The 21,536-nt window shown below is 36.8% G+C and overlaps 1 protein-coding gene across 11 annotated transcripts in view; it reads left to right on the forward strand.

The window, feature by feature from the left end:
- The window catches only part of IQCM (IQ motif containing M), a 664,496-nt gene that overhangs the window by 107,378 nt on the left and 535,582 nt on the right, over positions 1-21,536 (forward strand). For all 11 annotated transcript variants that reach the window (XM_058721202.1, XM_058721193.1, XM_058721197.1 and 8 more), the window contains exon 6: positions 21,148-21,238. In XM_058721202.1, coding sequence (XP_058577185.1) covers positions 21,148-21,238 — 91 coding nt within the window. The remainder of the gene's footprint in view (positions 1-21,147; positions 21,239-21,536) is intronic.

A 21,536-nucleotide genomic window follows, 5' to 3' on the forward strand; every position in this document is an offset into this window, starting at 1 on the left:
CTAGTAAAAATGAAAAGACAGCTCATGTTACACAGATATTTTAAAGGTGAGAATATTAGCTTTGGGATGAGCTTTGGCAGTTGCTTTTTTTTTTTCTTCCTCTTTTTATTGTGAAAATGGTGACTGTTTCTACATCTACCTAGAAAATCCTCTCTAACAATACCACATTCATCAATGAAAGCACAGATGGATTCCTTGAGTGGGAGGAGCAGCCAGAATATGGGGAAGGATTGACTGTCTCTGTAAAAGAGTTGAAGGCGTGATTACTTGGCTGGGTCAACAATAATGAACTGCCCAAAATGGCTATGAAGGTGTTTTTGATGTTCCTAGACGGTTTCTTAGGTAAAATTGTTATGTGAGTAGTTAGAACTCAGCAATGACACTATAATGCTTATAATTCTAGGACCCAATGCTAGAACCACCAGACATGGGGTTTATACTGCCCAAGGCATTTCTTTGCCTGGCTTTTAAATGAAGGCTGATTTTAATTTGTACATAGTGCCTTTGCCTTGTTTAAAGAAAAAAAAATCACAATAGCTGAAACCCCAGTTTGCTCAAATCTGCCTTTCGCAGCTGATTTCATTTACTTATAGGCATAATTACATTTGGAAAAAAGTTTTAAGTTTTATGGCATAAGCAGTAAAATCAAATGAGTGTACACTTTTTCTAATCATTTGTTTCCTACAGACATTTTAATTGTCCAGATCTACAGATCTGGGTCTCTCTTCCTCCTTGACAAAGGAATGTTTTTCGAATCTTGATTGTCACTGTAACTAGAGGCTGTACTCTTTTGGTGGTTGGCCTCCAAATTTTATTCCCTTAACACCTAGAGTGAATTTCACATCTTCCTAGATTTGTTACTGTGTTTGTAGCTCTGATATGAACATCCTGTCCATGAGGAAATATTTGCACTGCTTAAAGGAGCAGCTTCAGTGGTCTGAGAGGGTGGGACAAGAAGACTTCGCCATGGCGCTTCCGTACTCTGAACGTAGTCCAGAATGATGGTCTGTCCGTGGATGATAATGAGAGTCTAATCTGCATCTGCTTGGGGAAGAATCTGAGTTTCAGAAAGAAAACAAAAAAATCAAGGTCTCGTTCTCTTCCTACATGATCTCGGTGAAATTATTTAACACATTGATTGCATGCTCAGTTTCCCATTTTGTTAGATGACAATGATAAAAATACCTGCTGACTAGATCGCTGTGGGGACCAAATAAGATTTCTATGCGAAAATATAAACTATAAAATGCCAGGTACATTATTAAAGGCTCGTTGAAAGACTAACATAAGAAAAGGATGTACATGCTGATACAAAAGAGCCGATGGCTGTCTTATTACAAAGCAGTTACAAAGCGCTTTTGCAAAAAGAAAATTTTCCTGGAAATCTGAGTGGGTTGTCTGTGTTCCCTCTCCTCCTCAGTCAACAGATCACATTCAAACATTACACTGGGTAGGGCATCTAAAGCTTAGTATGATCCATTTACCTGGCAGTTACTTGAAAACTAATGTTCTAGTTTTACGTAAATGTGTTCGAGCTATGTTGGTGCCAAGCTATGTTGGTGCCCAAGTGTATCGTCTAAGTTTTAGAATTTCGTGTATCATGTGGTTTTCAAGACTTAATAAAACGTTAACTACTTAATAAACTGCCAGGGAGCAACTGTGACAAATGTTGTTGGCATCAAGTGTACTGGGAAATAGGGTTTTAGCAGAAGTGTCTTAATTAGGAGTGGGGCCAGGTTCCATCCTCTGTTTCACCTTGGTTTCTGTGTCTGCAACCAGTCACAAAACTGGTCAGCTTTACAGCCTCGAGCCTTGTGATTCGCCGCAGATGAGTCAGATTCCTGTTCTGTCTGGTGGTTTAATGCCATTGGCAAGTCTGTGTAGATAAACAACAAGAAGACTGCCAAATCCATTTGAGGACAAACAGCATATCGTGGTTTGGCGAACATCCTCTGTCCGTTCGCATAGACTTAGTTTTAGGCACAGGAAAAATAGGACTCCTAATGCAAGGTGAGAAAGTATGTCAAGGTGTTTGAAATATTTTACCTAAAACAAGTGATGGTATAAAATGTGAGGAAAGCTAAGAGCTGGTGAGAAAACAGAGAAAGAAATAATCGTTTACAAATGGCTGTTTACCTCACTTGAAAATGATCCTAATCAGGAATTTGCATTTCCTTAAAGCCTTTTTGTTAGTGATAATATCCCTATCCCTATTTCTCAAAAGGCAATTATCACATAAAATGGCTTATAATAGAAGTGTTATTGCTTTCCTGGCGTTCAGCATGTAAGATTTTTATTGGTATACTTGTCTTTTTTTTTTTCTGAGCACCTGCAATTATATTTACATTCTGACAAAATATAGTAGAGGTGGCACTTAAATCTCCAAGTTCCTGTCTACAATCCTAAGCAATTTTACGGTCTTTTCAGCTATACCTATTTTTTTCTGTAACAATTTCAAGTGCAATTAAGGCACAGAAGTATCATTTGTAAAGTTTCCACAAAAAGGATATATTTTGGGTGTTGGTGCTGGATACCGTTACAATAACTTGCTTGTAATTAGCGTGGCAGATCTGGGATTAGCTCGGATCAGGACCTTAGTAGTCAGGCTAAAAGTTCTTAGCTTTTGAGGGCAGGAAAATTCTGACCAAGGAAAGAAGAAAGAGGTGAGGTGCTGGCATTTGTCATCAATAATGTTGAGTGGTTGGCGGGATGGGATGTTGATGGTAGTGTAGTAAATTACTTAACAGAGGACAGTTTGTGCGATAAGGAATAAGGAAGATCACAAACGCCACACAAATTCTCTTCCTGGTTGTAGATTAAAATATAGAACTCTTTATTCATAAGAGTAGACAATAAACTTACCTTAGATTTCTATTAAGAAAAGGAAATGAAATGTATATGAAATATTCTAATTTGTGTTCATACAGCAATCATGGATTTTCAAGCATTTTCATAAGGTCTCTGAAAGGTCTGGGATTTCTCCCTATTTACAAGCTAAAAATTAGCCTGATACAGTTTCATGGATATAGGCAGAAGACAGAATCAGGACCTGTCAGAGAGAGATAAGGACTTCATTACTCAAATTAGAGCATGCAAGCTGAGCTTCATGTCCACGTCTCTTCCCCTTCCCCTCAAGTCCCATGAGAGCCACATGGAGGGCTGCCATTCCCATGGTGGGTTTGGGTTACAGCTGAGAGATGTGAGCTTGAGGGAATCTATGGCTTTTAGAGGAAGCATGCTGTCTGTCTTGGGAGAGGCATTACCTCACTCCTCAAGGTTGGCTTGCTGCAAACACAACCCTGAGAAACAGTCTGAGTAAAGAGCAAAGAACAGCCAGAACCTGGCATTCTTGTCACCCAGTATGATTTTCAGTGTGTTTAGGACCCATGGCAGATTGCCTCTTCTAACCCTTAGGAACTCTAGATGATTATCTTGCCAACAATATGTGTCTATTGTAACTTGTATAAATTCTATGCACATATATTTGTAGTTTCAAAGCACTATCATTCCCTCCTTTTGGCAAATAAGGAATTTGAGGCTCAATGTGTTTAAATAAGAAGCTAAAGTCACGAATAAGTGGCACAGCAGGGACTACAATGCAGTATTTTTAATTCATAGTCTAATGTTATTACCATTGGCCTGTTTTTGTATTACTGCTAAAGAATTTTTAGGCTTTGTTGGCTGTGTGTTTTAGTGAGGGCTTCTCCATTATTTTATTTACTGCTGTGTACATTGCAGGAAATGACTCCTCCTTTTCTTCTATTGCTGCATTTTGATTTTATCAGACTAGAGTGTTCCTGCATCTTTTCCTCCTTTTAGCTTAGATAAATCTGTTTATTTCTAAAGGCCTGTAGCTTCCTCAAAGTTCTAGGAAATAAGGTCAAAACAATGAAATTGTTCATAGAATTGCAGAATTGCAGAGATAAAATGTACATCAGCCACAATTTAGTCTAACCACCCCACCTCCATTTTACCAGTAAGAAAGCAGAGGTCCAGAGAGCCCCAAAGAATTGCCACCCAAGGTCAAAGGTCTTATTAGTGGTAAACAGAAGAGCCGAAACCAAGATTTTTTTGAATCTAAAATTCAGTGTTTTTTGTCACTACACTCTACATTGCCTTCTGAGCAAAGAAGAACTCAAGGATATTGGGAGCTTAGTACCTTCTCATTATGTGTTCTAAAGTTCTGTTCGGTAACAATAGTACTTCTGTTTTTCATCATCCTAGGTATTGAAATAACAACAGAATTATAATTGCTTTAAGTCATGGGGTACAAACTTAAATGCCCTTTTGAGATCAGCAGGTAACTATAAAATAGCCAGTGTGATCAATGGGAGGAATAGTGTCTATGGCAAGCTAGAGAAAGCATACCCATCCAGATACACTCTGATTCAATACCTTGAACATTGAAACCTCTCCCCACGCCCCCCGACCCCGGCCAAATCTGTGTCTGGATTCAGCTCTCCAGCTGCCATTTTATAACACCTGACCTGAATAACATGGTTTCAAATGATTTGCTGTATCTTTAAATGTGATCTTGTCACAGGGTTTTTAGAGCTAAATATTAAGGTATTAGTTGTCAGCTGCTCTAACCCATCATTATGCTGAGAGAGAAACAAAAGCGATAAAGTGACTTGCTCAAGTCAGTGTGTGACAAAGCTAGTTTGTCACACCAACTGTGACTAGAACTAAATTTCTAAGACACTTAGTCCAGTGCTCTTTCCACTTCATCCTGAAACATTTTTTTTAAAAAGAGTATTCAGTTTTATAATAAAAGCGATAAGATGGAACAACACATTTTGCAGATAACCTCTCAGGAATCAATCAACAATTATTTATTGGGTGTATTACCACAGGCCCATTCTAAGAGACATGTGGCATACTAAAACACAGCAGGTATCTTTATTTTGTCATTTCTGTCCTCTCTAGTTGGGAAAGTCAAAACTATTGCAGAATAAATAAATGGTAGGATCTTTGGCATTGACTTTAAGAAAGCTTCGTAAAGGAAGGAGATTATGTGGGACATGAATGCCTTCACTCTCCATATTCCAACAATTATCTTTAGTAGCGTATTTAAGAGAAACCCCTGTCACAGCTAAGGGAATATTATGATATTTGCTAGAGGATGTGAGGACTAGAATTATGTGTGTGCGTGTGTGTGTGAGAGAGATTTGAATTGGAATTTGTGCTATTCGTTCTTCATGTTAAACCAAACTTTTTAACCATTGATATCCTAAATATTTTGTGGGCCCCTAATCTGAAGTTTGTGGCAAGTGCTGACATAGATATGAAAGGTATGTCAACCAAAGTAGTGCTGAGATAGAAGTTATCTACCTTCGTGGAGGTATTGTAAGAAATACCAGTTTTAAAAAATAAACTGTTCCTCTATACCTTTGATTTATGTTTTGTTTTCACCAGTATTTAAGTTCTGCGTTCATACTCTCTGATGCTGCGGTCAGTTTTATTCTGGTAGGGAATTCTTCTCGTTTGTCTGTGTTGCAACTTGGTTGCCCTCCCTAGCCGATTCGTCACTTCTGCCTTTTTCTTTTTCTCCATTTCAGATGCTTCGTCTTATTGCTGTATCTGTAGAACTCTCCATCCTTAGATACTTCAAAATTAATCCTGATGGGGCAGGGGGGCAGGGCAAACTGTTTTTGTAAAAGGTCAGATAATAGTAAAAATATTTGGCTTGGTGGCCCATGTGTTGCCTGTCGCAATTACCCAACTCTGCTTTTGTAACACGAAAGTGGCCATAGATAGTAGGTAAACAAGTGATTGTGCCTGTGTTCCAATAAAAGTTTATTTACAGAAATAGGTAATGAGCTGAATTTGCCCCTGGCTCTGGTTTTTGCCAACCCCTACTCTGATCCATTGATATTATAGTAGGGAATGCTTATTCCAAGGGTTAAGCAATGTGATACCTGGTTATGTAAGAAGTTTCTGTTGATATTTTTCTGTATCTTCTGATTAAAATGTCTATTTTTTGTTTTATAATGTACACAGTTAATAAAGCAGAATGTCAGTGTGATTTATAGATAAACAACTATACATATATTGGAACCCCTGATAAAATGTTTTTGTACTGATAGTAGAGTGCGAAAAAGACTGGAAGACTGGAGACTTCTCCAGCTTTGCACATTCTTCACAAATACCATGCATTTGGGAATATGTCTGTCTTGTGCTTATACATGAGAAAGACACTCTCAGCTTATGGAGTAGCGTGTGGTGGTGTGAAATAGAGAAAGGGTTCTAGAGAATGTTAGGATCTTATGAATTAATTCTCTCATACGCTAACATTTTTTTTTTTAATTTTTTTATTTTTATTTATTTATTTATTTTTTTTCAAATTTTTTTTCCCAACGTTTTTTATTTATTTTTGGGACAGAGAGAGACAGAGCATGAACGGGGGAGGGGCAGAGAGAGAGGGAGACACAGAATCGGAAACAGGCTCCAGGCTCCGAGCCATCGGCCCAGAGCCTGATGCGGGGCTCGAACTCACGGACCGCGAGATCGTGACCTGGCTGAAGTCGGACGCTTAACCGACTGCGCCACCCAGGCGCCCCTCATATGCTAACATTTTAAATATTTATTTTATTTTGAGAGAGAACGCATGTACGTACGAATGGGGGAGGGGCAGAGAGAGGGAGAGAGAGAATCCCCCACACTGAGTGTGGAGCCTGACATGGGGCTCAGTCCCACAGTCCCAACACAGGGCTCTATCCCAACCCAAGGCTAAATCCCACGACCACGAGACCATGACCTGAACCGATATCGAGTTGGATGCTCAAACGACTGAGCCACCCTGGCGCCCCTCATATTCTAACATTTTAATCAGAACTGCTTCAGCTACTCAATAGTTAACCATTAGCCTGACTTTCCCTTTAACGGTAATCATTTTTTCCCTTGACATTCTCAAGTAAACTCTGAATTATTACTTTCTAAATAAAATTATTTCTTATTCTGTATAAGGTGTTCTCTAATTCTGATGATCACTCAGACCATATATTTTGTCACTTTTGTTAACCCCATAGCATCTGACAGAAAGTTTGACACAAGACATGTTTCTAACTAAATAAAGTGTAAAGCAAAAACATGATTGAAGGCCCAGTCAGTCTCTTTAGAAACCACAGTCGAGGCCTTGGCCTATTGTCTAAACCAATACTTGCCTATCTTTTTAAGGAATTTGTGATACTTAAAAAGTTCTGCAGGTATTTTCTGATCCATTTCTTCCACCTCTTCTCCCCACCTATTTCTAAACATGCCACTAGGAAGTGTTAATTTTAACATGAGTTGCAATTGATTTATTGTGAGACCTCTTTTGTTAATTTCATGAGGCAGTTTGGTACAATGTCAGTACTTTGGGGCAATGGTAAATCCTGGGTCAGAATATCCATTATATGTAGCTAACAGAGGTAACCAAGTGGAATCAAAACCTTTTAAATAGTGTAATATTATTGCTTTCTAGTAGCCACTTTTATTCTATGATAAAGAAGTTGTATGTTTTAAGTTTTGTTGTTGCTGCTATTCATTTAATTGTACATTTAGAGAGAAAGTTGCAAATATAAAATATAGCAAATACAGACAGTTTTGCATTTTTAGTGTGGCGTTGCCAAGGTAGAGTTTAAGTTGGGAACACAAAGCAGACCGATGCTAGCATTCTGTGGTAACGAGCTTTTCTTGCGCCCATTGTCCATTTTGTGGAGCTTGGTCTTATCTCCGAATACCCAGTTTCAGGATTACCCTGGATTCTTGTTGGAATATTTGCAACTAGAATAGCCCTTTGGACTCTTTGTAGTGCTGGCAACAAGTCAGTATTATTTTCTCTGACATCATCTGTTTCTCTGTTAAGGGCTATATGGAAAAGTTACTCTCCTACATTCTAGCAATTAATTATAATCTTTCAGATAGGCCTAAACTTCTCTTGCTAGGAGGGGAAAAAAAATCTCTTAAACAGTATTTAGAGCATACCCAAACATGTCACTACTTGAGTTTCCATCTGTATTTGCTTACTTCTCTTTTTGCTTTCTTCTCATGCTTACCAGGCTCTCGGAATCTATTTGTAATGAAACAAACCAGACATTTAAGCTTGAGGAAACATCTTGTGCAGTTAGAAAGACAAGGAGAGGAAGAGGACACATCTTTACTTAGTGCTTGATTTCTGCCAAGTGCTTATTCTAGACACTTCTCGTGTGAAAAGCTTCCTTTTTTGTTTGTGTCTTAACATGTTTATTATTTATTTGTTTATTCAGTTTTGTGGTTGACAACTAGACAGGTTATGTTAATAAAAATATACATGTGGTATGTGGGTGGTCATATGCCAGAATACTGGGGGTACGTGTAACAGTAAGGGAGTCATCGGTAAAAGTATATAGGCAGAAATAGGACATCATCAGGTGTGGTAGCGCTTTACAAGAATTGATAGTAAAATGCCTGTCATTATTTGTCGATGTCGATCCATATATTGTTCAGTGTATGATCTGTCTTAACACATTTATATTTATGGCAGATATAAGCCATTCTATCTTTATTTAAATAGATTGACTTCACATTAAACTGAAACATGTGTCAAGATATATACATAGAAATTCGCTCAATATTTACACTGGATTAGATCAGGTGACTGGATTGAGGATTTGGGGTTTGTTATGTTAGAGCATATGGGCAAGTTGTAGGCTAGAAAATATGTATGGTGTTTTCAATTTCCTAATTATAGAATCTTATCTATATCAATAAAAGTTTATATTTAACTTTGTGAGAAGTGTATGTGGTGAGCAAAATAATTGTATGCTCCCATGCATCTGTAAAGCATAAATTAGATTTTGATAAAAAGTAAATTGATTCTTGATAAAGTTCTGAATGTTAATGGGACAAACATTCCCATCTGACTCTAACCATTTTCTATTCTTGCAGTATCTTTTTCAGTGATATAGGCTGACTTTTTTTTTTTGGCACCCACATATAGCAAATAACTGTGAAACATTTCAAACCTCAAAGTGACACTAAAACTGTGAAGTATGAAATGGAAGTGCCAGCGTGTGTGAGACACATTGCATAGCACTGCTCAGTAATTCAGTGTGTGCATGCAAGAGAAATGACAACACCATTGCAAGATGCAGCATGATTTATGCTTCAGAAATTAATAAATAAAGCAATCTCCATTTGCAAACACTCCCTAATGCCTAAAGCTACCACCTTCTATGTTTAGCAGTCCTGCCCTAGTAATTACACCCTTCTCACCCCAGGGATATCTGCTGTGAGGGAAAAGATTATAAATGAATACCCTCCTTGCCATGTCAAGGTTACTAAATGGTTATGATTAAGGGCTATGGTATTTTGGGTTTCTCCATGAATGCTTGTATTTTGTTCCCTAACATGTGAATTTAATTAGCTTTACATTGATTTGTCTTTATATCTGTCACCGTCTCCTGATGACTGCTACCTTCCCAGGTTTCTGCAGACAGTATTGTAGGTAGGGTCAAATAAGATCTTTGAGTTCTCAAGATCGAATTCAGGGCCTGTGCTAGAGTGTGATGTATTTACTTGCTTCTGAGACTCAGTTTGTGTGTTTTTATGCCTCACTTTTAGGAAGCATGTTCAGAGGGATTTGGGGTTATTAGCAAGTCTCCTGTATTCTTTAGATTAGACACAATGGGAAAGAAAGATGAGGTCCTTGGGTCCCTCTGGTGATGGCCTTAGTCGTACAAGAGTCCTGCTAGATAAAGCAAGTGCTGAGGAATTTATGTTTTGTCTTTATAAAAAGCAAAAGAGACAATACACACATCAATGATAGCAGCAACAGTTCCCTATTCTGAGTGCCTATACAGGCAGTGCTTTATATGCAGATAGTTGACAACTTACTGAACACATTAGAGTCTAATTTATAACACTCAGAGTATCATTCCCTAATTTTAAGAATGATGAAACTGAAGCTTAGAGAGGCTAAGTGTCTTACCCAAGGCCAGTGGTGGACCAGCCAGCTCAGTCTGCTAATCCATATGCCCACACTGCTCACTTTAAGTATCTCATACTCTCTGGTATGATGCATTTCCTGAGGGAATGAGTGTTTGTAGCAAGTTGTTTTCAAAAACTCTTGAGAGATATTGCAATGGAATGGTTTAGAACTAGAGAGTTTAGTAGGTGCCCAGCTATAAGCCAGAAGAGAATAGTGCTAAGGTTTTTGGAGTCATAACCCAAAGATGGACTTCCTTGCATGGTGAGGAGGGAGCATGGGGAACAGGTATGAAGGGTGGTGATCTGACAGAGCTAGGTAAAACACTCACACATCTGGAAGTCAGTTCCTTAACTTCCCTCAATGTGGCTCATCTGTGAGGGAAAGGAGTACATCAACCCTGTTTATGTTAAGTTTTATGTCTTTAGCTAGCTAGCTAGCTAGCTAGCTAGCAATCTGGCTATCTATGTCCGTCCATCCATCCATCCATCCATCCATCCATCCACATCTACCTATCTTGATAAGAAACATGAGATTTCTGTATCAGAGATAGACTTAATTACTCAGAACATCTTACCTCAGTTTCCCTGTACCTCATATACCGTGGAGTTAGTACCACGAAGAGGAACTCTGCAATTGTGAATTTTAGAGTTTATTTGGGGGCATTTGGCACAATTGCCCTTTCTTCCCTGCAGAGAGAGACAGCGTAGAAGGGAGAGGGGAGAGGAGGGAGGCAGAGAGAGAGAGAGAGAGAAAGAGAGAGAGAGAGAAAGGGAGAGAGAGGGAGAAAGAGAGCGAGAGTGAGTACAAGAAAGCTCACAAGTGCTTTATAAATGATAGAAGGAGGTGAAGTGAAGGTCCCTCTGTTTATTAGTCTTTGGAATGTAAATAAATGTCTCCAGGGGAGGTGCCCCTAAATCTCTTTTGAGTCTCTACCTTTAACTTACTTGGCTTGTTTGCCATTCAGGCATCCTCTAACCCAGGTGCCAGAATTTGTTGCCCAGAAAACCCTGACAGTGCACAAAAGTAAAAATATTCATAGAGAATTATCTCCTGCCACCTGTTTTAATTTTGTGTAAGGGAAAGATCAAGATTGGCTGACTGGGGATATGCACCAGTATTTTTCCATCAAGTGGACCAGAGCCCGGTAAGGCCGAGCGAAGGTTCAGATTTGTAAGAGTCATTTAACTGTACCCACATCTTTGGTTCTTATTGTTGTTTGGCTTTTTAGTTGTTTTATTTTTTGTAGGAGAGGGTGGCCTAAGAAGATCAATATAAATACATTTCTTCCGGGCAATTTTGTTAAGCCTTTAGCTATGATATTTACTTGGTAGAGATTCAGCTATTTCAGTAGGGGATATCTGGCATTATTTTGCTTTGGGGGAAGAGTGTATGTTACCTAATTTGCTAAAGGCTTAATGAGTACTGCTGTATTTTATGACTAGATAAGAGAGAAATGAATGCTTGATAGAAAAGTTTTAGGCATAGGAATATTTACTTAGCATAATACGACTTTGTGTTTTGTTTTCAATACGTTGTGCTATTACTAAAAGTTTACATACTTGATACAGTATTTTGTTAGCACATTATAGCACATATAGCTTTCACTTTATAACATGTTACATGTCTGCTTCATATCCTGTATGGACTATAATCAATAACATGTTACTTTAACCATCACCACCACGAATTGTATTGAGCATTGGCTATGTACCAGATGTTGTTGTGCTAAGTCCTTTGCATGTATTACTCATCCAATCCTCATGGTAACCTATTATCATCATACACATTTTATAAGTGAGGAAGATGAACTCGGAGATATGATGAAACTTCCTGAGGGTCACACTGGTGATAAAGTTCAAATTTATACCCCCTCAAGTCTCTCTGTCCTCTTAATCATTTTTCTGTGTGATCCCTAATAAATAATGCAGTATACCCCCTAGAGGATGAGATTCAGATTCCTAAAATAGGATATCAGTTAACATAATAATTTGTACCTGGTAGATATTGAATTGATTATACTTGAGTAAATTGTCTTAAACTTTATAGGAGATTGGAGTTATATAATCTTTGTCTTCTTTTTCATTATTATTACATTATATTTTTAGATTTCTGAAAATAGTTATATATTTGTTATTTTAGTACATTTTGCATTATTGTTTTACACACTGAGGTCTCATAGTATAGTTAAATTGTACTGACAAAATATGTATTAATTTCCAGTATTCTTCTTCTGACATCACAGAGAACTTTATATTCTCTTTTATTTAATTCAGTCTGTTCTTGGTTCCTGGCAGGGTTTTGTTTATTCATTCAGCATTTATTGAGTACCTAATGCATGCTAGGCTAGGCACTTGAGGGATTTGTTCAACAAATGAATGAATGATTATCTTTACTGTGTGATTAATAGAATACAAACTTTTGGAAAGTGGTGATGATGTTTTCCCATTTTCTTATAACCTCCATGGTCTCTGGCACATGGCTGAAGGAGGTAGTCAATTACCATTTGTTAGTTGAATGATATCATATTGTGGACAAAAATACCTACATGAGAATGGAGTACAAAAATATATAGTAAAATCTGAAGTATTCAGACAACTTGTCTAGCATATCCCCTTTCTGACTAAAATTCATTATATCTGTACCTGGTAAATGTATTAATAAATTATTTCACTTATACAATTAACATTTACTGTGCTTCTGATTTATAATGCTATGCATGAGTTAGAAAGGGAATAAAAAATCTCAATTCATAAATAGCTAATAATATGCTAGAAAAAATTCATTCATTCATTCATTCATTCATTCTTTATTAAACATCTATTATATGCCAGCCACTCTTGACACTGATGATATAGTTGTGAAATGGAGCTTACATTCTGCTGGGATAGGATTGACAAAAAGCATACGAATAGAGAAGATAATCACAAAACACAAAGATCACAATGAAGGAAATAGAGTGATGTAATAGACTGTGGGGATATATTTAGATGCAAATGTCTTGAAGTCATCTCTGAGGAACTCATATTTGATGTGAGATGTCACGGAGAGGAGGACCAGTGGTGTGCTGGTAAACTAGCACTCTGGAAAAAGAAAAAAAAAAGCCTGATATAACATGTCTTGACTTTCATGGTGTAAATATCCCACTGTGGCTAATTTCAGGCTACCAATGGTTTAACATCTGGATTGCAAAAATTTCTAAAAATTTAACAACCGGCCATTGAAAGCTGTATAAACCAGCTGCAACACATCACTGGCAGCAATATGAAAGAAATCCAGGCAGTGGAAAAGCCTTGAGAGGGGACAGGAATTGACTCATTGAAGGTTCTGAAAGGAAGGAAACCATTGTGGATGTAGAGTAATGGCAGAGAAAATAAGGATAGTGATATGAAATCGTGTGAGAGAGATGACCAGGAATCAGATGATGTATGGCCCTGTAAGTAATGCAAGAAGCTGATTTTTAAGAGTGGTGGAAAGTGATTGAATGGTTTTAAGGCAAATGTTATGATCAGAATTCCATCTTAACCAGATGTGTTGACCTCTGTGTGTAAAATGAAGTAATAGAGGCTAGAGAGAAATAGACTAACCAGAAAACTATTTTTCACTCCTAATGTTGTTCAACACGTATTCACTCTCTTCCTCTGCTACCTTGGATTGGAGTACGCTTCCCTGACCCACTGATTGTGAGATTGGCCCTGTGCTTGCTTTGGTCAATAGAAGATAAGAAGACATGATGCAAGCAATAGCTTTAAATGTATTGGTGGTTTAACTTGCCTCTTATACTCCACAATCTGCCATGAAAGACTGTGCCCCAGGTAGCTGAACTCTCCAGCCTGGCCCATCTAAGCCAGCTGACTCAGAGCTGCTCTGGCCAAGCTGAAGAGTTGTGAGCAACAAAAATCTAAACTTGCAATCCACTGATTTTTGGTTTGGTTTTCTATGCAGTATTATATTGGCAATTGTTGTAGTATTAGTGAAATTGGAGAGAAATGGCCAAATTAGAGATATATCTTAGTGATAGTTAATGAGATTCTGATTTGAATGGATGGCTGTATGATAATATCATTTACAGACATGAGAAATACAAGAAAGAACAGTTTGGGAGAGAAAATCAAGAGTTCTGTTAAATATATTAGAGATACTTATTAACATGCAAGTTCACATGTAAGACAGCTGTATACACGAGCGAAATTTTGAGCACAGATGTGGTATAGACAATAAAGTTTTAGAGTCATTGGTATGTGGACATAATTTGTCCAAGGACCTGGATGAAGTTTCCTAAGGAACAAGTGAAATTAATACAAAAGGGCTTGTGATAGAGGCTCAACCCTTTAGAGGGTTGATAAAAGAGGATGAGTCAGCAAAAGATATTGAAAATGAGCAGCCTGGTTTTCCTAGGAGCAAAACCAGAAGAAAGTGTCATGTAATCCCTTCACAGGAGGGTTACTATTAACCATTGTGTACTGCCCAGGAAAAAGCAGACAGAGATTTGTCCAGTGGGAGTGATAGCATGGAAGTCATTGTGCCCTTGATATGGTGTCTGAGCAACCTTTACTGGGAGTGGATCGGAAGTGGGGATGAGGAAGTGCAAACTATGTGTAGACAGCCAGTTTAATCATTTTCCTATAAAGCAAAGAGAAGGTTTTGTTCTGTTTTGTTTTGAAGTGATAGCTGTGATGATGACTGCGTTATGAGGTAATCAGAGTTAAAACCTTTTATTTAAACTTGGTCAATTTGTTTACCCACCACACTTACTGTTTATTTCAAATCCTTTCCACTCTCCTGAAGATCCTTATCAAACTTCTACACCCCTCTCCTTCCTACTTCATGGAGAAAATGCAGTTCTTGATAGTGAACTCTTTAGAAACTTATTCATAGCTACCTAAAACCTTATCTACCTTCTTGAAAAGAAAATATATCTATTTTCTCTAGAATATGGGTAAATTCTATCCCATGCCTTCCTTCTTGCCAGGAACCTACCTTGTCTATTACATATTATTTCTTTTTTTTATGTCTCCACTTTTTCCTTTCTTACAATATTATAAGCATCCTAAAATCTCCTCATCTTAAAAATATATCGACACCAAAACATTCTTTCTCAAACTTATGTCCCCATGATGGTCATTTCATCTCTCTCCTCCTCTTCAAACCACACTTTTTAAAAAGAGAGTCTACATTTATTATTTCCAATGAGTTTATTCCTTCATAGCAGTGAAATCTTGCTTCTGCTTCTATCTTTGCCTTTAGCTCTCCATGAATAGGCTCCTAATTAGAAAAGCGAAAGGATGTATTTCATTCCTTGTCTTAAATGTATGAGATAATGGAAATAGATTTTTTTTAGCACTGCAATTGGAAGTACTCAATTATTTGTGTAATCAATTATTTAGTTATTGAATTCCCTAGGATATAACCTTCATAATCCCCACATTATGTCTTGCATCCCCAGTGCCTAGCAGACTGCCTGTCACATTAGAGGCATTTGGTAAATATTTGTTGAATTAATGATTGAATAAGTGGATGTTGGATAAAAACACAATCCCTGTCCTCAAGAGACCATGAAAGAGTTCACAATCTAGGGAGGAATTGGCATTCTATATAACACACATGTGCTAGAAATTCCAACAGTAGAAAATCATATGACATCCACCCAGCCCACACACTAGAATGTGAAATGTCAGTAAATTGCAATCTGTCATTCTTGACTAATGAATCTGTCTTTAAATTTGCAACATTAAGTTTTAAATTTTATTCTAATTCATATGAGATTGAATATAATTTAAACAGTGGGTCCTAAAAAGAGAGAAAGGTGAGAAAAGCATTTTATATGAGAACAAACTGAGAGCTGATGGGGGGTGGGAGGGAAGGGAGGGTGGGTGATGGGTATTGAAGAGGGCATCTTTTGGGATGAGCACTGGGTGTTGTATGGAAACCAATTTTTTTTTTTTTTTTTTTAAACGTTTTTTATTTATTTTTGGGACAGAGAGAGACAGAGCATGAACGGGGGAGGAGGAGAGAGAGAGGGAGACGCAGAATCGGAAACAGGCTCCAGGCTCCGAGCCATCAGCCCAGAGCCTGACGCGGGGCTCGAACTCACGGACCGCGAGATCGTGACCTGGCTGAAGTCGGACGCTTAACCGACTGCGCCACCCAGGCGCCCCTGGAAACCAATTTAACAATAAATTTCATATATTTAAAATAAAATAAAATAAAATAAAATAAAATAAAATAAAATAAAATAAAATAAAAAGAAAAGCATTTTATAATTACTCAGTATACAAAACCTAAAATCTCATTTTTTGAATGAAAAGGATCTGGATTTAACCTGTGTGAAGCACTTTCTTAGTATCATTAAATCTCTGCATTGAAGATACATTAACATTCTTCTAGCCCAACTATTTTCATGATACAAAGTTCCTTAATTAATGTTTTCTGGAAAGTCCCTGTCCAGTCTCTGCCAGGAAATACCTGTGATGGGGAACACATTACCTTTTACAGTATCCAATACCTGAATTATTAAAACTCTAAGTTCCAGTAAACTAGGTTCCTACTAAATTCCACGGTCTAGCTTAACTAAGATTGGTTGCTTTTAGCCACCTGAATTAGAATTTTGGAACAGCCAAAGTATCAGCCAGAAATTATTTATTAATTACAAGAGGAAAATGTACATTCATAATAGAAATATTTGACAGTTGCCACCCAAATCAAATGCCCAAATTTAGCAACACCTTTTGATGAGCTTTAATAGGATGTGTAGGAAGGACACCATACACTTCTGTACTCTTCCAGTCAAAAATGCTTAGTCTTAATCTAGTCATAAAGAAACAATGGGGAGAATTCAGATTGCCTTCAAGATGAAAAAAGAATAGGAGGAATGTTTTAGGTCAGTACTGTCCTGTTGAAAAGCATTGCAAACCACAGATGCAATTTAAAATTTTTTGGTGGCCACATGGAAAAAGATAAAGAAAAACAGGTGATATTAATTTCAATGACATATTTTTATTTAGTTCAATATAGGAAGATATTACTTAAGTATTTAATTAATATAACATTTTAATTTGAAATATTACATTTTTGTAGTAAATTTTAGAAATTCAGACTGTATTTATACATATAGTATATCTTAATTTAGAATCGCCACATTTTAAGACTCAGTAGTTATATGCTGGTGGCTACCATATTCACAGGGAATTTCTAGGTTTAAATAGATCTAAGAGATATATATGATCCTTGTTTAGATCCTGGATTTAAATAAATAAGCATCTATAAAGGGTATTTGGGGGACAGTTAGGGGAATTTTTATAGGCAATTTATTGGATAATATTATTTTATCAATGTTAAATCCTTAGGTGGGGATTATGAATGTGTAAGAAATGTACTTGTTCTTGGGAGCTATGTAATGAAATATTTAAAGGAGAAATGTCATACTGTTTTCAGCTTACTTTCAAATGGTCCAGCAAAAGATAAATTATATGTGTATACATATCAGTAAAGTTATAAAATTTGATTTAAACAACTACATTAGAAAGGTTAACTCATTGTGGTGCCTGGGTGGCTCAGTCTGTTAAGCATGTGACTCTTGGTTTTGGCTCAGGTCATGACCTCAAGGTTTGTGAGTTTGAGCCCCCTGTTGGGCTCTGCGCTGAGAGTATGGAGCCTGCTTGGGATTCTCTCCCCCTCTCTCCCAGCCCCTCCCCTGCTCACACATTCTCTCTCTCAAATAAATAAATAAACTTAAAAAAAAGTCAACTTATTAGATCAATATAGAACAACAATGAGAGGATATATATTTTTCAGACAAATATGGAACATTATGAAAAATTGACTACACACTGTTTTATGGAGTAGGAATCAATAAACTTCAAAGAATTTGGAATTATACTTCATGTTCTCTGATTACAGTGAAATTAAATTTTAAAACAATGACAATGAGGTGCAGCTGGGTGGCTTAGTTGGTTAAGTGTCTGACTTAGGCTCAAGGTCATGATCTCGATGTTTGGTGTCAGCACAGAGCCTGCTTCTGATCCTCTGTCGCCCTCTCTCTCTCTGCCCCTCCCCTGCTTGTGCACACGTGCACACACACACTCTCTCAAAAATTAATAAACGTTAAAAAATAAGTAAAAACCCATGATAATGAATTAAAAAGTTAAAAAAATGACAATGATAATTTAAAATCCCTAACTTGAAAATCAAGGATTATTCATGGAAAGTAAGGAGGATGGATTAGAGGGTATTTTGGTTGGAGGCAGGAATCCAAGGAAGGAAGGTATTAGTTTTCAAAGGAGAGAAGACAAAGGTCCGTTTTGAGGCCCTATGTTTGGGAAAGGATGGAAGGGATTTAATGACTGATTGTAGGAGGAAACTGAGGAAGAATGAGTATAAGTAACTTCCAAGTAGATGGATGGATGGTAGTGTCATTAATTGTGAGAGAGAAATGTTAATTGGGATGTCTTGGGACATATATATAGAGATAGTTTGTTATTCAAATTTGGCACTTGAGAGCAGGCTGGGCAAGATATATAGATTTTGTGAGGCATCTACATTTAGTTGATTAATTTAGCCATGGGCATTGGCTAGATCATTCAAGTAAAGGGTTAGAAGGCAGCCAAAGAAAGAGCTGTGGGGCATGCACAACAGCTGGAGGTGGCAAGGCAACATGAGTCCATGAAGACACAGGTGAAGTACTCAGAAGTGAAGGAAATCAAATGGATGATTGATTCCAGGTGAATGAATGGTCCATTCCAGCTGAACTCTGAAGAAAGCATGGTACATAGTGTTAAGGACTAGAGTCCTTTGGCAGTTCCAATGCCTTATGTTCCATATGTTTGATTTCATTACAAAAGCCCTAAAAATTTATTGCTTTACCTGCATTTTCTTCTCCGAGTCTCCCTGTTTGTCTCTTATTTACCAATTATTCTAACCAGAGGTGATTTATAATTTACATTCTAGAACTGAATTTGAGTTTGATGTAATTGGTTTAGAGACTAGATTTTACATAAAGGGAATAGTTATGAACTCTGAGATGACATAATTTGCCCAAAGGCATACAATAAGTCTGGTTCCCCATCCAAAGGTTTATTAAGCTAATTAGAAGTAATGTTGGATTTTTTATATGCTTTAATTGCCTTTCTAGAAATCCCTCTTTTTAAAGGGATATAACTATACTTATTTTTTTTAATTTTGGACGCAGTCCTAACATGATTTAGTTAAATGCTACTGTAGAGGCTTTTAGTTTAGCATTTAAATGGATTATGCCTGAAGTTTTTTAACAGATTTTATTAAAAATGGGCGTATAGGGGCGCCTGGCTGGCTCAGAAGAGCATGAAACTCTTGATCTCAGGGTTGTGGGTTCAAGCCCCATGTTGGGTGTAGAGATTACTAAAAAAATGAATTTAACCCCCCCAAATGGGCATATCTTTTGCTTTATTAATTATTATAGTATCCAATCTTACTTTCTTTAGCATCACTATAAAATTCACTCCTTAGATCTCTGGATCACACGTTCTCGTGATCTTTCCTCCCTATCCTTTTGCTCCTTTGCTTTTCTGCAATAATTTTTGCTGTTAGTCATGCTGTCCCTTGAAAGTGCCAATCATGTTTTATTAATTGTTGTGTCTTATATCTCCCCTCTTTAGGAGTTAGCATAGCAATTTTCACTCAGTAGATATTACTGAAATAAAATAAATATGCATATTGAGTATCATATTGATTAACAATGCAGGCTCCAAGGACTGCCTACCTGGGTTTGAATATTGACTCTACCTACTGTTAGCTATATAACCTTGGGGAAGTTAATCTCTTTCTCTGACTCATTTTCCTCATCTGTAAAAGGGGGATAATAATAGAACCTAATTTGTATTGTGCTTGTGAGAGTAAAATATGATAACCCATGTATAGGAATTAGCACATTTAGCGTATGGCAAATATTTTTAAATGTTTCTATTTTTAAGACTCAAACTTATAAATTCCTTCCCTACTTCTTCCTCATATTTCTCCATCTATTAGTGTCTTTATATAAAGTATGTCTTTTGAGCTCTATTGTTAACCTCCAAAGTAAGCAAGACAGAAATGGCCCTCTTTCCCTCATTAGGCAGCTGAGGGGAGCCCCCTGAGCTGCAGGGGCTATAGTGATGAAGGAACTTACAGTCAGAGGGATAGAAGTTGGAGCTCTGTCTCTGTACTTTTTAACTTCCCCAATCTTGGGTAAGCTGTTCTCCTTCCATGTAAAAGAGAATAATCATTGCACTTCACCAAAAAACAAACAAACAAAAGCTCCAGAAACTGGTTCTGAGGCTTAAGTGTGAGACAATTTATGGGGAAGGCTAACCAACATCCCTGGTATATAAATAGTCAATAAATTTTAACATTCTGTTTTCTGTTTCTCCAAAATTTTTATATTTGTGTTATATATTTTAAATCTAAATTAACATAAGATAGTCAACTGTGCTCTTCTGTTAGTATTGACACACCAACTAGTTTGTAAATTTTTTTAAAACAGAGGGTTTCACTTCATAAGTTTCCTGTATCTTTAGTGTATCTTTCTTATACTTGAGCAGGTAGCTAGAACGTGCTTAATAGATATTGAATTAATATTTTGTGATAATGTTTCAAACTATATTAGTCCTATTATCTATATAAAATAGAAAGGAATAGGTATTTAAAATATTTATGTAAATTTCTCTTTAGACTTTAAAACCTCAATTTTTTTTTAAAGCAGAACTTTGCCTTTTTTGGACATCAGTCTTGCTTTATCAAATTGATGAGTATTCCTACTTACATTAACTAATGATTGCTAAATTATTTTAAAATAGCAAGCTATCCATAAAAGCTAAGACTCATGATGATAATGGTGATAATAATGCTGATACGTATAAACGGGGCTTTGGTATTCATTTGTGTGTACTGTGCTGTTGCAGACATTTCTTGGGGAGCTATCTCCTTTCTGATATATGCACTTCATTTACTCTATACCTTCAGTACTAAATTTTGGTAATTGCAAAGCATCTGAGGAGTGTGGGGTGAAAAAAAAACCACTCAAATGTGTTTTTAGAGTATCTTTGTGTTAGTAATTTGTTTGAAAAATATTGTACCTCTTGTTATTAAAAAATCGCAATTTGCAATTTAATTCAAAATATGCACTTAGAACTTGAAAACGAAGAGGATACAATTAAAGGTTTTTTTCTTTTTTTTTTTTTAAATTCCAGAACAAGTTAAACTGGGTAAAATAGTGACTAATATTGAATCAGTGTGTAAAAAAATGGAGAAAGAAAAGCATCAGCACCATGTTAAGTCCAGGTAATGTGTAATTACCTAACCTATAGAAAATGTATAGTTTTATTCTACTATGCGAATACTTCCTGACCAATTGTAGTTTCTCAAGTCTATTAACACGTCGTGCGGGATCCTAATTTGTCCTTCTGCGTGAGTCCCTTAAAGCATATCAATTATCAAAATTTTAGTTTTCAATTCAATTAACTTTTGAACTGGAGGATGTCTGAGTAGTTAAGCAAACCATCTGGGTTTTACAGTGCATAAGCTCAAATCCAATTTGTGGCTTTCTTGAGAAAAATGCCATATTTTATGATAATATTAC

This window comes from Neofelis nebulosa, chromosome 3 (genome assembly GCF_028018385.1).
Source record: "Neofelis nebulosa isolate mNeoNeb1 chromosome 3, mNeoNeb1.pri, whole genome shotgun sequence".
Classification (NCBI taxonomy): Eukaryota; Metazoa; Chordata; class Mammalia; order Carnivora; family Felidae; genus Neofelis; species Neofelis nebulosa.